General features: G+C 38.7%; 1 protein-coding gene across 1 annotated transcript; it reads left to right on the forward strand.

The window, feature by feature from the left end:
• Positions 1-63: 63 nt before the first annotated feature.
• Positions 64-16,038, forward strand: Sac1 (Sac1 phosphatase). Its single transcript, XM_064041422.1, has 14 exons — positions 64-327; positions 1,444-1,538; positions 1,910-2,028; positions 2,944-3,036; positions 3,375-3,506; positions 3,855-3,963; positions 4,353-4,468; positions 4,839-5,063; positions 6,123-6,290; positions 7,191-7,400; positions 7,795-7,962; positions 8,370-8,471; positions 8,942-9,078; positions 11,130-16,038. Exons 1-14 carry the CDS (start codon positions 290-292, stop codon positions 11,215-11,217), a joined length of 1,800 nt encoding a protein of 599 aa, XP_063897492.1. The 5' UTR covers positions 64-289; the 3' UTR covers positions 11,218-16,038.
• Positions 16,039-16,534: the final 496 nt, after the last annotated feature.

Genomic DNA, 16,534 nt, shown 5'->3' on the forward strand with positions numbered 1-16,534 from the left:
CCAAATATATCACAATCTAATCTGCGATTCTTTCAACTATTCTTTGAGTCAATCAATAAACCAACATATACATAAGTGTTGATTGCACCATGTAAACTTATTATATCTTGCCATCAAATTAAAATTATCGCTTCCTGTCAATCTGCTTATCATCGACGAATAAAAATAATCACGAACCGCACCACAGTCATCACATCACCAGTGCAGTTGTAGTGTCATGTCATACATGTCAAGTTTTCGCGAGTGTACGATTGAAAAATAAATTTATTTTGCTGATATATCATTAATAATGGCAGATTTGCTAAGTATTCACGATGATATTAAATTGTAAGTATTGTACCATAACTTTATTATATGTACCAACCCAGAATATGTTAAAAACATAGGGCGGTTGAAGAATCACCTTACGTCTGTCTTCGATTCATGTTTTCTCCGAAGCCGTACAAAATTTTCTTCAATATGCTGTGTTATTACCAAGAATATTTTACCCAAATTGTGGGAACATTAACAGAATTACTAAGATGTGATGTTTTTTTATTTATTTAATCGCTTACATCAACACTTGACAAACATAGCCAACTGCATCTTTTGGTCGTAAATTAAACCCAAGCGAGACTAATCTTACGTCACTTTAAATAATTGCTAAGTTGCAATAATGGTCTCTTAAAAAACGTCTATAAAAACCAAGTCACTTTTTCCTTAAAAACTATAAAAAGTAGTTGAATTCATTTTATCTTATCTATGCTGTACCTACCCTTTCATAGTTTGTAAACCATATTCGCGTCTAATATCAAACAAATAAAAATAACTTAAGTGTTACAAGGTTAAAGGTCAAAGTTAATTAGCTTGACACAAAGCCTAATTTCTTTCTTGTCTTTGGATATGAGATCAATACCCTTATATTTATGTAGTTCAATTTTATTTAATGTAACTGGGTTGATTAGCGTTACTGGGTTGAGGAGTTCAGATAGGCAGTCGCTCCTCGTAAAACACTAGTATTCAGCTGCATCTGGTCACACTGGAAGCCAACCCCAACATAGTTGAGAAAAAAGTTTGGTTGATGATGAATTGCATTTTATTTAAAAAAAAGGTATCCTTGAGTTGTATCTAAATTAAAATTACTCACCCCACAACCACTGGCTTTATATCATTTCAGCCTAAGTCATGCTCTACAATGCACTATACTATTAAAAATAAAAATAAAAATTTACAATTGTTGTATAAGACTACTTAATGTGTACTTTTAGACCAACTTGCCTACTTACATGAACATTACATATCAAGATTTTGCAGTCATAATAAAGTGGAAAGTTCCAAATATAGATTATCAACTAAGCTAAAAATAATCCCAAAATCCTTATCAGTCATAATAACATGGAAACAGCAACAGTAACAGTAGCTATTAATCACTAATCATGTTCATCTTATCACATTTATTTTCAGATACACAACTTCAGATAAATTCTATTTGGAGCCCACAATCCACCCTACGGAGATACTGGTCATAGACCGTGTGACTGGGGAGGCGGTTGTCAAAGGTACACTCATTTTACATTTACGCATTATGTATATTCAGTTTACTTATTAGTCCATGTTATATGGAATAACAGTCACCAAATGAGATGGAATTGACTACTTTCTACTGTTTTCCAAATATGTATTATATCCTGCAAAAAGTTTTCTATATATGTGAATTCTACTAATGTTTTAAAAGCCAAAGATTGTAAGGCTGTATGCACAAATATAGCTTATATAACAAAATAAAATACAGGCGACTTTTATCCACATGCAGGAGGTTGTTCCCTCCTTAAAATCTAGTAAAATTACAAGTTACACTTTACACAAAATTGCTAGTCAACCTCAAAGGTGGCCAAACTTTTTTAAACCTTACTTGTTTTTTTCTTTTCAGAATATGGCTCAGTAAAGATCCCCATACCAGCGAATGCTTATCGTCCAGTATGTGGTTTCCTTGGCTCCATAAAGCTCCTATCTGGATTATATTTAGTTGTAGCCAAGTACAGGATATTGGTAAGTCAATATTGTTTATTTTACAGCTATGTTCTCAAGTACAAAAATTACAATTTGCACTAAAAGATAGTGGTGTGTAATACACTACTACCAAATATATGAAATAAAGTGATTTTTGAAAGGAATATTGATTTCCTAGTAGTCCTAATTTCCTGCATCATACTGCTATTTATCTTTTATGTGTGTATCTATGTAGACATTATTTAAAAAAACCGGCCAAGTGCGAGTCGGACTCGTGCACGAAGGGTTCCGTAAATTACAGTTAAATCAACCTATCTCAAAAACTATAAGAGATACTTTGATCAAACCAAAAATCGTTGAAAGAGTTAATTAGCATGCATCACTCTCTTTTTTTAGAATTTTATACCCCGTAGTTATAAAAATAGAGGGGGGGGGGGACATACTTTTTACGACTTTGAGAGCTGATATCTCAAAAACCGTTCACTTTAAGAAAAATGTTTTTTAGAAAACTTTATATCATTTTAAAAGACCTTTCCATTGATACCCCACACGGGTATGTACATCGAAAAAAAAAATTTCATCCCTCAGTTACATGTATGGGGGGCCCCACCCCCAATTCTTTTTTTTACTATTTAGTGTCATATTTTTGTAGCGGTTCATACAACACATATTCCCATCAAATTTCATCACTGTAGTACTTATAGTTTCCGAGTAAATCGGCTGTGACAGACGGACAGACGGACAGACGGACAGACGGACATGACGAAACTATAAGGGTTCCGTTTTTGCCATTTTGGCTACGGAACCCTAAAAACCCACTATTTATGTGTGATCCGCCAATCAAACTTGAGAGTGTTCATTGAAGAGATTTAATATTATGACTTGACATAACAATCTGTCATTAAATTGGTTGGAAATACAAAATTTTCACATTGATTAATGTTTTGTCCACAGATGGGCAAGCTAAATGGTCACGATATATACCAATTGGCGGGAGCAGACATCATTCCTTACGCGCGATCCAACACGCATCTCACTAACAAACAGGTATGTTATGGACCTTTTCAGATGTTTATTTTAGGGGTAAAGGTCATAAAGGGATAGAGCTCAAGGTCATCGAACATACGAAGGGCTCGGCACGGCGCATCTCTAACCCAGCGATTAATTCTTCATTTGAATTTGACCATTCAATCTTGTCACATCAAGAAGTCAATATAAGTGAAGTGGTGAAGGGCGGGCGTTTTGGGGACTGTCTTTTGTTTTTGACGTTCCAAAAGTGCTGATTAACCCTCCTAGTTTGAATAGAAGTGTTTGAGTTTTATGTTGGTTGAAAAATAAAGTGTTTTATTTATTTTAAATGTGAATTATATTATTTGTGTGTTCAGATAGAAGACAACAACACATACGAGCGCATGGTACGGCTGGCGCTGGACACGCCCGGCATGTACTTCTCGTACAGCTACGACCTCACGCACTGCCTGCAGCGCCTGCACTCCGTCACCCCCGACTTCCACAGGGTAAGCATCAGGCGCCAGACTTTATGGCGGCCTGCGACTCACTTCCGAGCATAGCACATCAAGCTACTACAATCTGCCGTATACCCGTGGTAGCAACAGAAACAGAAGCAAAGCAAAGAGGAATTTATTTTATACTCACTGTTTCCTACATTACATATCCCGGTGGAACTTCGCCCCGGACCGTAACCAAGTAAAATATACCCTATGTCCCTCATATATGACGTAGCTTTCTATTAGCAAAAGAATTCTCAAAAATCTGTGACTATTTACAACGTCATAAACAAACAAATTTTACCTCTTTATATTAGTATATATAGACTATGTAGTAATATAGTTATTTATTTTCAGATGTCTATAACGAATCGTGCAGACCCCCGTTTCCTGTGGAACGGCTTCCTGCTTCGAGACTTCTCTCATCACCAATATTCACGGTTCACGCTGCCCCTCATACAAGGCTGTATCCTTTTTAATATTTTAGAAGAACTACTGCAGATATAATTAACAGATTTTTTGGATGAAGTACTGTATTTAAAAGTCCCATTAATCTTCTTCATAAAAAATATTAATTACCTGTGGGAACTACTTTCCATACATGGATAAAAAGTAGCAAATAGCCTTTCTTGATAAAGGGGCTATCAAATGCTGAAATATTTTTTCAAATCGAATTGAAGCTTTTCGAATCATGAGATTAAAGCGTTCAAGCAAACTAACATGGATTCTTTTAATTATGAATTTAGATTAACTAAAAGAAAGTTTGGATAGAATTTCTCGTTTCACATTAAATATTTTAAACAAAATATACAGGAAATCCTATTAAAAGAAATAATTCCCTTAACCACAAACCAGTCGTGTCTATAAACAACGTGACAGTGAACGGTCACCAGCTGACGTGGTCGCTAGTGTCACGGCGGTGCGTCGACCGCGCTGGTACCAGGTTCTTTATGCGGGGGGTCGATGCTCAGGTGAGGCGATGCATTTTATGCAAGTTTTTAAGGCTTCAAACCTGAAATGACTCCACTACTCTGTGACGCCCCATAACTGCATTTACATAGAACAAAAGTATTACAAAAGCAAAAAAAAATACATGTTTTTGGTCATTTAGTAATACCCAAGTGAACCCAACTATTAAACAACAAAGGCATTTTTATGTGTATTGCTTTCATATTTCATTCTCGGTCTTTTCATTTTTGGTGCAGTTGACAGTAGCTTTCAGTCAGTACAAACAACGATATTATCCCTAAGAAACTTACAGCTGTCAGCTGCAAGAAAGTTAAAGACTAAAAACATTAGAGTGCATTCCGAATTTCGACCTTATTATACCATTTTCCCCAGGGCAACGTAGCAAACTTCGTGGAAACAGAACAGATAATAGAACGGGGTGGTGAGAAATCCTCCTTCGTGCAAACCCGGGGCTCCATCCCGTTGTTCTGGAGTCAGTACCCGGATATAAAGTACAAGCCGGCTATGCAGCTAGCTCACGAAGACCATGTGGCAGCTTATACTAAGCATTTGAGAGATCAGCAGCAGAGATATGGGAATCAGGTGCTGGTTAATTTGGTGAGTACAAACAAGTTACATATTTCTTGTTAAGTTGAAGAAAATGTTTCATTTTTGTATATTTAATACTGTCTATATTTAATACAATCAGTCAAATGTCACCATCACATTTAGTTTAGCCGTTTTGAGCGAGAAAGGGTTACGAATTTGAGTATTTATAATTTTACTGTTTCCCATTATTTAACCCGCGTCCCGAGGTAACTTTTTCCTTTAGATGGATAAAAAGTAGCCTATTTAGTATTTATGTTATTTTGATGTTTTGACTTTCGATTTTTTAATTGGTTCAGCAGCACAATCAATTTACAGTAAAACCTTGAAATTTCTTCTTCAAAACGTTGTATATGAAGTTTGCATTGGTTAGAAAGCTACAAACGGAAAGCGCGAATCTTCGTTTTCTCGAATGAATGACTGACCGAATGAATGATTGAATGAATGAACCGTGATTGGTTGATGTATTTGGCGTGTTGAAGACACTTTTACTCTACAGTTTTGTCCGATATGCCGCTAAATGGTATAATACGACTTCTATTATTATATTTCTGATGCTCAATATAACTAGATTGACCAACACGGCAAGGAGGAGGCGTTAGAGCGCGGGTTCCGCGCGGCGGTGGCGGCGGCGGCGCTGCCCGGGGTGCGCTATGAGCCCTTCGACTTCCATGCCGAGTGCCGCTCCATGCGATACTATAGGCTCAACGTGCTTATACATACAAACTCTCATGTTTATAGCAGCACGAGTAACTTATAGTACAACCTTGAAATTTCTTCTTTAAAATGTTGTATCTGAAGTTTGCATTGGCTAAAACGGAAAGGGCAATCTTCGTTTTCTCGAATGAATGACTGACCGAATGAGTGAATGACTGGCCGAATGAATGAATGAATGACTGCTCGAATGAATGAATGAATGACTGCCCGAATTAATGATTGAATGAATGCGCCGTGATTGGTTGCTGTATTTGATGTGTTGAAGACACTTTTACTTAACAGTTTTGTCCGATATGCCGCTAGATGGCGTTCAACGACTACTATTATCATATTTCTGATGATCAATATAACTAGATTGACCAACACGGCAAAGAGGAGGCGTTAGAGCGCGGGTTCCGCGCGGCGGTGGCGGCGGCGGCGCTGCCCGGGGTGCGCTATGAGCCCTTCGACTTCCATGCCGAGTGCCGCTCCATGCGCTACTATAGGCTCAACGTGCTTATCGATAGGATTGCTCATGAACAGGTATGTTACTACATATAAAATACAAAAAAAAAATGCCCCTTTAATGTCATAGTAAAGAAATTCCATTCGATAAAAAAATCTCATTCAGAAATGGGCTTTGAGTATTGCTATTAAGATGTATTTACTGGCATAATTTGGATTGGTTATATTATTATTTTTGCCTTGGGCTAAGTAAGACGTAGGCTTCAGAGCGTTTGGTAAAAATAAAAACTTGTGGTAGGTACCTGCAAAACTTTCGAAAAACTTTGTAAATTATGTGTTATTTCTGAATTCCATTTTGTCTTTGCCATTAACTGTATACAAAAATAGGGCTTGATTGCCGTATATGTATATCTTTTTAGATATTAACTAAAGATAATTTCCTGCCATTATTTTATGTAGTGAGGTTCATTTTGTATGATTTTACCTACTTCTTGAAATCCATACGTTATACCTCATACCTTATATCGGGTGTGTCGTTCATAATCACATTAAATGAAATGCGTTAATATACTGGTTAATATATGTCGATTAACACAAAGATAAAAGAAAAATACGTAAAAATAAAAAAAAGTTTTTTTCAAACAAAGTAAATGGAATAAAAATGTGCAAAAATTAGAACACCATATAAAAGTCAGTCATTACAAACAACTGAAATTCTCCCTTGAAAACTGACAGCTGTCAACTGATCAAAACATACGATACTCCTTACTTTATCTCTGCTTTACACATGATGTTGTAAATTATAAAAACGAAAAATGACTCCTATGGTTAAACCACTGAATGGATTAGGTTATTTTTTTTACAATTCGCCATAGAATATCATAAAGTATATGCGATATGATTTAATGTGATTGTGAACGACACACCCGATATATGTATTTTGTATTAAACATATATCAATATGTATTTAATTTACAGACAGAATTCGGCTACTTCCTCTCCCGCGGAGGCACAGTCCTACTCCGACAAAGCGGTGTGTTCAGAACAAACTGCGTGGATTGTCTCGACCGTACCAATGTAGTACAAAGTCTATTAGCTCGACTACAGCTTAACGCGGCACTTAGAGTGCTAGCAGTCACGTCCAGTGATGATGAGAAACATCCTTATTTGGATAAGCTGTTTAATAATGTAAGTTTTAACAATTATTAATACTTTAATTATTAATGCTCAACCCTTCTCCGTGTGAGAGGAGGCCTGTGCATAGCAGTGGGACGATAAAAAGGCTGTAACAGTAACAGTATTAACCCGTAAAGTTCATTGTGGAATTCACTTACCCTCTCACTCTGCACTCAGAGACATTTAATGATAACTTAAGTCGCTCCCAAGTGACGGATTGTCAAAGAAATCCTTCACTAAAGAATGGATCAAGTAACCATTATATATCTGTGAGTGCAGCAGTCATTTACTAAAAATTAAATTTGCGCAACATTGCGCTAAATTGCTCAAACCCTGCGCTAAATTGCGCAATTTTGCGCAAACATACCACAATATTCAATTTTACCATAAAATCCCCACAATTCAGGTCTGGGCAGACCACGCAGACACGATTTCTACCCAATACTCGGGCACGGGGGCTCTGAAGACAGATTACACGAGAACTGGCAAAAGAACACATCTCGGGCTCATTCGAGACGGTATCAACTCGCTCACTCGGTACTACAAGAATAACTTCAGCGATGGGTTTAGACAAGTATGTTCGTTTATTTATATGTATATGTATAAGCATGTTATTAGAGAATAGCTTCTGCCAGCGGTTTCATCAAGTGGGAACTACTTCCCGTACCGGGATAAAAAGCCGTCTATAGCCTTCCTCGATAAATGGGCTATGACAGACTTGTGATGGTTGTGCCACTTCTTTCTAGCAAAAACATATAGGGAGTAGTAAAAGGTGGCAAAATAACAGTGTACTATGTCGTCTATTTAGTGCAAAAGAATTCAATTTCAATTTTACAAAAGACATAATAATTTTTTTTCTTTTTTTCAATAGATTTCCGTAAGTTGACTTTTCATTAGCCCCAAACTGCACAAAGTCAGCATGTTTTTTCCCATATACTTATTCCTATTCTCATAATAAATAAACTATGTGATATTACCCAGGACTCCATCGACTTGTTCCTGGGCAAGTACGTGATCGTAGACGGTGAGGGCAACACGCTGCCTTGCCCGCTGCGACGCGACAGGGACTGGAAGTATATTACGGTGAGATTTATATTGTTATTTTAAAATAATTTATTTTGTACTTAATTAAAGACAGCATAAAGCTAGTATGATTGTGTTCTAAATATATATTTTTTTCGGTAATGTCTTATGTCATCATGTGCCTAGCCTTATATCCAGGGCCAGATTACTGACCCACGGGTGCATAGTAATATTTTTAAGGCTACTGACTAAATAGCGCGGAAGTACCAAAAAAACAGCGTTAATCTGGTCACACCTGACATGGGTGTATGAAATCATAACTCCCGAAGGAAGAACAAATCTACATATTTGGATTTTGTTCCAAAGGGGATTGTGTTTGATGAAAATCTATCCAAGGTGGTGGTGGTTAAGCTCGCCATTGTACATAAACTGTCTGTATTCTTTTTATGTATTTATTGTTAAGTGTGCAATAAAGAATAAAGTACAAATTGTTAGATTAACTTAATTAATATTATTTTATTTCATGACAGTTCCCATCAGTGCTACTGGTCGCCATGTCGATGTTCTGCGCGTCGGCGACTCTGCCGCAGCGGTACAGCAGCGAAGTGCTGCTGTACCTCATGTTCTGGGGAGCTGCCGTCACTGCCACGCTCACGTTCATATTCAGGTGAGTGACTGACTGACTCCCATCAGTGCTACTGGTCGCCATGTCGATGTTCTGCGCGTCGGCGACTCTGCCGCAGCGGTACAGCAGCGAAGTGCTGCTGTACCTCATGTTCTGGGAGCTGCCGTCACTGCCACGCTCACGTTCATATTCAGGTGAGTGACTGACTGACTCCCATCAGTGCTACTGGTCGCCATGTCGATGTTCTGCGCGTCGGCGACTCTGCCGCAGCGGTACAGCAGCGAAGTGCTGCTGTACCTCATGTTCTGGGAGCTGCCGTCACTGCCACGCTCACGTTCATATTCAGGTGAGTGACTGACTGACTCCCATCAGTGCTACTGGTCGCCATGTCGATGTTCTGCGCGTCGGCGACTCTGCCGCAGCGGTACAGCAGCGAAGTGCTGCTGTACCTCATGTTCTGGGAGCTGCCGTCACTGCCACGCTCACGTTCATATTCAGGTGAGTGACTGACTGACTCCCATCAGTGCTACTGGTCGCCATGTCGATGTTCTGCGCGTCGGCGACTCTGCCGCAGCGGTACAGCAGCGAAGTGCTGCTGTACCTCATGTTCTGGGAGCTGCCGTCACTGCCACGCTCACGTTCATATTCAGGTGAGTGACTGACTGACTCCCATCAGTGCTACTGGTCGCCATGTCGATGTTCTGCGCGTCGGCGACTCTGCCGCAGCGGTACAGCAGCGAAGTGCTGCTGTACCTCATGTTCTGGGAGCTGCCGTCACTGCCACGCTCACGTTCATATTCAGGTGAGTGACTGACTGACTCCCATCAGTGCTACTGGTCGCCATGTCGATGTTCTGCGCGTCGGCGACTCTGCCGCAGCGGTACAGCAGCGAAGTGCTGCTGTACCTCATGTTCTGGGAGCTGCCGTCACCGCCACGCTCACGTTCATATTCAGGTGAGTGACTGACTGACTCCCATCAGTGCTACTGGTCGCCATGTCGATGTTCTGCGCGTCGGCGACTCTGCCGCAGCGGTACAGCAGCGAAGTGCTGCTGTACCTCATGTTCTGGGAGCTGCCGTCACTGCCACGCTCACGTTCATATTCAGGTGAGTGACTGACTGACTCCCATCAGTGCTACTGGTCGCCATGTCGATGTTCTGCGCGTCGGCGACTCTGCCGCAGCGGTACAGCAGCGAAGTGCTGCTGTACCTCATGTTCTGGGGAGCTGCCGTCACTGCCACGCTCACGTTCATATTCAGGTGAGTGACTGACTGACTCCCATCAGTGCTACTGGTCGCCATGTCGATGTTCTGCGCGTCGGCGACTCTGCCGCAGCGGTACAGCAGCGAAGTGCTGCTGTACCTCATGTTCTGGGGAGCTGCCGTCACTGCCACGCTCACGTTCATATTCAGGTGAGTGACTGACTGACTCCCATCAGTGCTACTGGTCGCCATGTCGATGTTCTGCGCGTCGGCGACTCTGCCGCAGCGGTACAGCAGCGAAGTGCTGCTGTACCTCATGTTCTGGGAGCTGCCGTCACTGCCACGCTCACGTTCATATTCAGGTGAGTGACTGACTGACTCCCATCAGTGCTACTGGTCGCCATGTCGATGTTCTGCGCGTCGGCGACTCTGCCGCAGCGGTACAGCAGCGAAGTGCTGCTGTACCTCATGTTCTGGGGAGCTGCCGTCACTGCCACGCTCACGTTCATATTCAGGTGAGTGACTGACTGACTGTCCAACTGACTGGCCAAGTGAGTGACCAACTGACTGGCCAAGTGAGTGACCAAATGACTGACCAACCGACTGGCCTAATGACATCCTTAACTCGTACTGAGTATGTAATATCCCGCTGTGTTTCATCTTAATCGGTTATTGCAGTTTTAGCAATACATTATCTGATTTATTTTGAATTACATGGTTACAATATCACATCTATTTACAACACAAAACCTACTACTAGGCGTTGCTATATATCTATCTATCCATTGATTTTATACGAAAGTGAAATATGAAATTTGTCATAATACTACATGTACGCAAAACCATAGATAGGTATGTAATAGAAATCCATTTTTTCCTTGTTTCTCGTAGACACGGCAAAGAATTCGTGGACTGGCCCCGGCTGGACGCGGGGGGGCTCGCAGCCGCGCGCTCGCTGCCGCCGCCGCAGTCGTTATGATCGGAGACTTGCCGCTCGTAGTCGTCGTCTAACCCTCTTACAGCAGTCGGGTAAGAGTGTCACTCAGCTGTTTATGTACTAGTGTTGTTGGGATTTGAATTTTGAACAGAATACCTAGTGCAAGTTTTGCAAGTTAACTTTTTCGATTTTTTTTCAAAGTAAAATCATTTATTTCATTCAGGCCTTTACAAGCACTTATGAACGTCAAAAATATAACTAAGTTTGATTATAGTTGCCCATTCCAAAACTAGCTTCCTATGGAGAAGAACGGGCAGGAAACTCCATTGAATTACGTAGCACTAATCTTAGAATGATTTGTTTAATAAAGACTGTCATCGGTATTTAGTTGTATTATGCTCGAGCTCATTTTTGCGAGTATATACATTATTAACCGGCAAAATGAATGAAGATGTAATATCTAAATCATGTGACGTAGCATACGACTCGTTATTTCAATGGAGTTATTATTACGAATCGAGAAAGTTGACTTGCGAAACTCACACTAAGCACTCAGTTATTAAGGTTGAATGAATATTGTTTTTTTTTAAAGAGGCTTCCATATTTAAATTATAATTTTTCTAGGCCCGAGGTTACCGACAATGGAAATGTCAATTTCTTAAAACAATTGTTTACTTTGAAAGTTGAATGTGACAACATTATAGTTCTTCTTCTTCTTTCGTGTCGATGACATGTCTTTTTTTTAACGACGTCAAAAATCATCACATGACCCCTCCCGCTGTGGGTTAGCAGCGGTGAGGGAGTGTCAGACTCTTACTGACTAAAATCCGTCGTGTTCCTTCGTAGGCCTTTTATGTACTAGGGCCGCGGTAACTCTTTCGAACAATCCTGCAGCCCCGGCAAATGATGACATGTCTTATAGTGAGACTACACTTTGTCAGCCCAATATGCCGCCACAGCGAGAGCACGGCCAGATGCGCTCATTAGGTCCTCCCGCGAGCAAGTTTCAGGGCACAGTGGACATGCGATGAGGTGGGATATGGTCTGCACAGCAGCCCCGCACTCGCACCCAAGGTCCGCCCCGAATACAAAATACAAATACAAGATCTTTATTTATGTTTGAAATGACAAGTCAAAGAATATTATGGTAAACAGTTGTTTTAAGAAAACTGAAGTATATGTTGTCGGTGAACCTTGTACCTGTGTTAGCCTTGTTGGGGTCGGCTTCCAGTCTAATCGGATGCAGCTGAATACCCGTGCTTTACAAGGAGCGACTGCCTATCGGACCTCCTCAACCCAGTTACCCGGGCAACCCGATACCTCTTGGTGAGACTGGTTGTTAGACTTTCAGGCGTTTAGCAACCATAAGAGCATGGTAGTGGTTTTCAGTATAATAATAGTTAATTTAATGGCGGTATAAAGAGTTTAGCATTTTTTATTTATTTTAATGGTTTGGTGTAAAATAGTTTAGTAGACACACCTACATTTTATCATTCTATTTATTATACTGATCACATATGGACTATCTATCTTCACGTAGATGAATAGAAAAATTACTTGATTGAACCAAATATTTGAAACATATTTTTATCGTAGAAAAGTTATAAATTAAATAAATACAACAACACTAGTACAAAATACCAGCTTTCTAACATACGACCTTTTTCTTCAATTAGGACACATTATAAAGTCTACCACAGTTTAAATTGTGATCTATTCCTTTCTGATAGAGTCCATTTTGTATCTGACAAAGATATCAAATGTCCAATTGTACAAATGAAACATATTTGAAGTCTTTGGTCGTTATTTATGGTTATTTACTACTGATATTTAAAATCGAGTCGCTGTAAAAAGGTTTGCAGCATCAAAAACTCCTTGCAATTAATATTTTGTGAACTGATATTTTTTTATGGTGGCAACCCCGATTTAAAATATTTTATATTGGTTATGGTTTGTAAATTTCGAAAAAACCACCAGTATTGATTTTATCAGATTTGATTGAAATTAATGTAAATTGAAATTATGTTTTTTGACTAACTGTAAGGGAATATCAAATTTCTCTTGTCACACATTCAAGAAGCTTATAAGTTAGAAGTTCTACTATCAATTAATTTATCTACATAAATAATGACCAAAGACTATAATTCGTTAGACCAAAACTTGTTGCTATATTCGCTTAAAATGTCAATCAAGATATTGTGTATTTATTTGTTATATACTTGAAACTGTGCAAAATGATAATTTATTTTTTAAATTATTTAGCTTTATATTATTTTAATTTAATTTGAATAGGTGATCATGTAGCTTCCGCCAGATAACTTTGCATTCCTGAAGCTAGTTTTTTGAGTTGCTTTGTTCATGGAGAACAAAATGACTAGCGGAGGTGCCATAACGGAAAATCTCCTAAGAAAGTAGCGCGCCAAAATGCGGGTGTGCGGGGGACGAGGAACGTTACTGTTTTCGTCCTTATACGCCTTCTTGTGTGGACCCGACCACTTTTTGGTATACCAAAAATCGTTGACAGAATAACTGTCTCAAAGAACCCGAACGAATCGTTAGTTCACTAGTAACTGATCGTTTTGGTGATGCCCATCGATTTGATCTAGAAGAAGGCGCCTGAGTTATGGCATCTCCGCTCTTATTTTCTTACTCCGTGGTTTTGTTACTTTTTTTTTCTATTTTGAAGTCAGTAGTAGCCAACTTCGGACAAGCAAAGCTTCTCGACAAGGTCTGTATAAACAAATGCGGAGATCAAATGGCTAACTTCAGAGATGCAAAGTTAATTGGTGTGAATTGTTTTAATAGTGTGTACAATGCATTTTTTTTCTAAGAGGTTCTTGACATGTTTTCTATCCCATGAGTCTGGATCTTGTTAAAGTACTGTAACTGAAGATAGACAGACAAAAACGGTGTTTTTTCTTTTTGTTATTGTCATCGTAAAATTCAAAATAAATTTGTCATTTATAATATATCTCACAAAACCGTGATGTGTCGAAATGTTGTAAAACGTAACATGTTGGTTACGATTGTAAAATTGTGAAATGTTTTTTTTTTTACATATTGTACAAATCTTACCACTTTTGCATAGTTTCAAGTATATAAACTTTATGTACGGATATCAAATATGTATGTATTAGCATTCCATTCGTATGAAACGCATGTTATTTGTTGGACCTTGGACAAAGAGAAAACATTTTACAAGAAAAACCGAACCGAAACACATTACCCTCCTTTGCGGCACACAGTCGGGCAAAAAGTACAATTTAATTATCAAAAGTTCAGACTAAAATTTCCACCTTTCCGAACGTTTTTTTTTCGTCTAAAATAAATAACGTTCATAAAAAGGTCCAACAAATAACATTGCGCACGCGCACCGCGACAGAACAAAAAATAATCGTGTCTCGAAGTCGCAAGTGTGCGCGCGTACTTAGCTTCCGTTCTCCTAGTGTATTAGTTAATGGTTTGTCGCCATTACCAAGTTCCTGAATAAGGAATTGTCAGTTTAAGTGTGGTTACAAAAGCGTTTGGGTTTCTGAACTTTTAACATCTAAAATTATCCAAAATCATCATCTCATCGGGCTATGAGAGTGAAGGTATAGTGAGTGCTCTTGTCTGCGCAAATGCTCGTGCACTATTATATGTCCTGCGCAGCTGGCTGATCTCCTTACATGAGAACAGCCTCCGTGGTCGACAATCGGCTTTGACATAATTATTATTGTCTTAAATTATGGAAACCAGTCATTTACTCAGTGTATTAGGAGTTTGCCATCCGCGTCCCGAGAAAACTGCTTCACAAACCCGAATAAAGAGTTCCTCAACAATTTTTTATACACTAGCCGTTTTCCCGCGGTTTCACCCCTTCTGAACTACTACCCGTGCCACGATAAAATACAGCCTATCTTACTCGGGAAGAGTGTAGCTTTCCAACAATGCAAGAATGTTAAATCGGTCCATTACATACGAACAAACAAAAATGCAATTTTTTCGTCTTTATAATGTTAGTGTAGATGTATAAAGTATTTGAGTCATTCGAGGCATTGACCTCTGTATTGTTTGTTACAAGGCAGGACGTCGACTTTGCCTTGAACGAAGCCTCGCTCTGCTTCGCACCACAAAAAAGGTTCTATTTTTTGAGAACGTTACCAAAAAAAATGGGTTATTTATCTTTTAAAATTTAAATATGTAATAGATTAATTATTAATAATTATTTATTATTCACCCACATATTTTGTAAATTGTAACTTCATAAGACATAGTATTTAAAATATGATGTCTATGTTTAAAGTTTTTTTTTATCATTGATCTGTGGCTAATTTTTGTTTAGCGCGATGTTATAAATATGTTTTTTTATTATGGAAGTACCTACCATTAGGGCTTAATTTTTTTTTCCAAATTTAAACTTCAAAAACCCAAACGCTTTTGCATAGTTCCGTTTCCAGTACAGAATCCTAACGACGACTCGAGGCGGCCTGTAGTCCCATGGGAATAACATTGCGTTTATAAATAAATAGAGCATTTAATAAAACCTCTTTTCTGCGTAAAACTTTTCTTTCATTGTTTTTTTTTCTTTTTAGTTGTTTAGAGGAGGTTAATCGCAGTTAAAAAGTTAAGCACGAAGTAGATAGAGATATTTTACGATCGCAATTTTTCAACTATTTAGCTAATCTTTACTAATTGCCTTCCTATCTACCTCTTTAGCCTACTGCAACAAGTGAAGTTATGAAAATATATTTTTATTTCCGCAGTGTTATTTCAAATGGCGTGTTATTGTAATATTGTTATATTTTGTCATCTTGTGTAATTTAATAATTTTAATCTTGTAATTTTTATGGAGAAGATATTTCAATAAACAATGAATCAGAATGTTGGGTTTTATTTTTGTGTTATCCTTATACTACCAGACTTGAACACGTCAGACTTTTTTAGTACTTTCTTACCTACTTTTCATAGGACTTGTTCTATTTTGTCTCATACAAAATAACGGTCACCGATTATCGGACCTGGACTGGACCTGCGATTAAGTACCTAAACCTTCCAGCAGCTCATATATTAAAATATGAAATGTTCACAAAACAGTCTACATTTTATATTTCTATACCTTTGTTTTTGCATTCAGTAAAATACAGAACAATACAATTTTTATCCTCGGGCCGAGCCGAGTAAATAAACTGTGAGTGAGTCATAAAAATTCACAATAAACAATATGCAAATAAAATAGTTTTTATTCAAATATATTCCTTTTGAATGCTTCATTAAACGAACGCATTCATATCGATTGCTGTCAGTCAAACTGTCACCACTCTGTCTACGACTGTTCGAAAACCTAAACTAAGGACTTAGTCGAAAATGTAGTATCATT

The sequence above is a fragment of the Helicoverpa armigera genome, chromosome 25, assembly GCF_030705265.1.
Source record: "Helicoverpa armigera isolate CAAS_96S chromosome 25, ASM3070526v1, whole genome shotgun sequence".
In the NCBI taxonomy this organism is placed as follows: Eukaryota; Metazoa; Arthropoda; class Insecta; order Lepidoptera; family Noctuidae; genus Helicoverpa; species Helicoverpa armigera.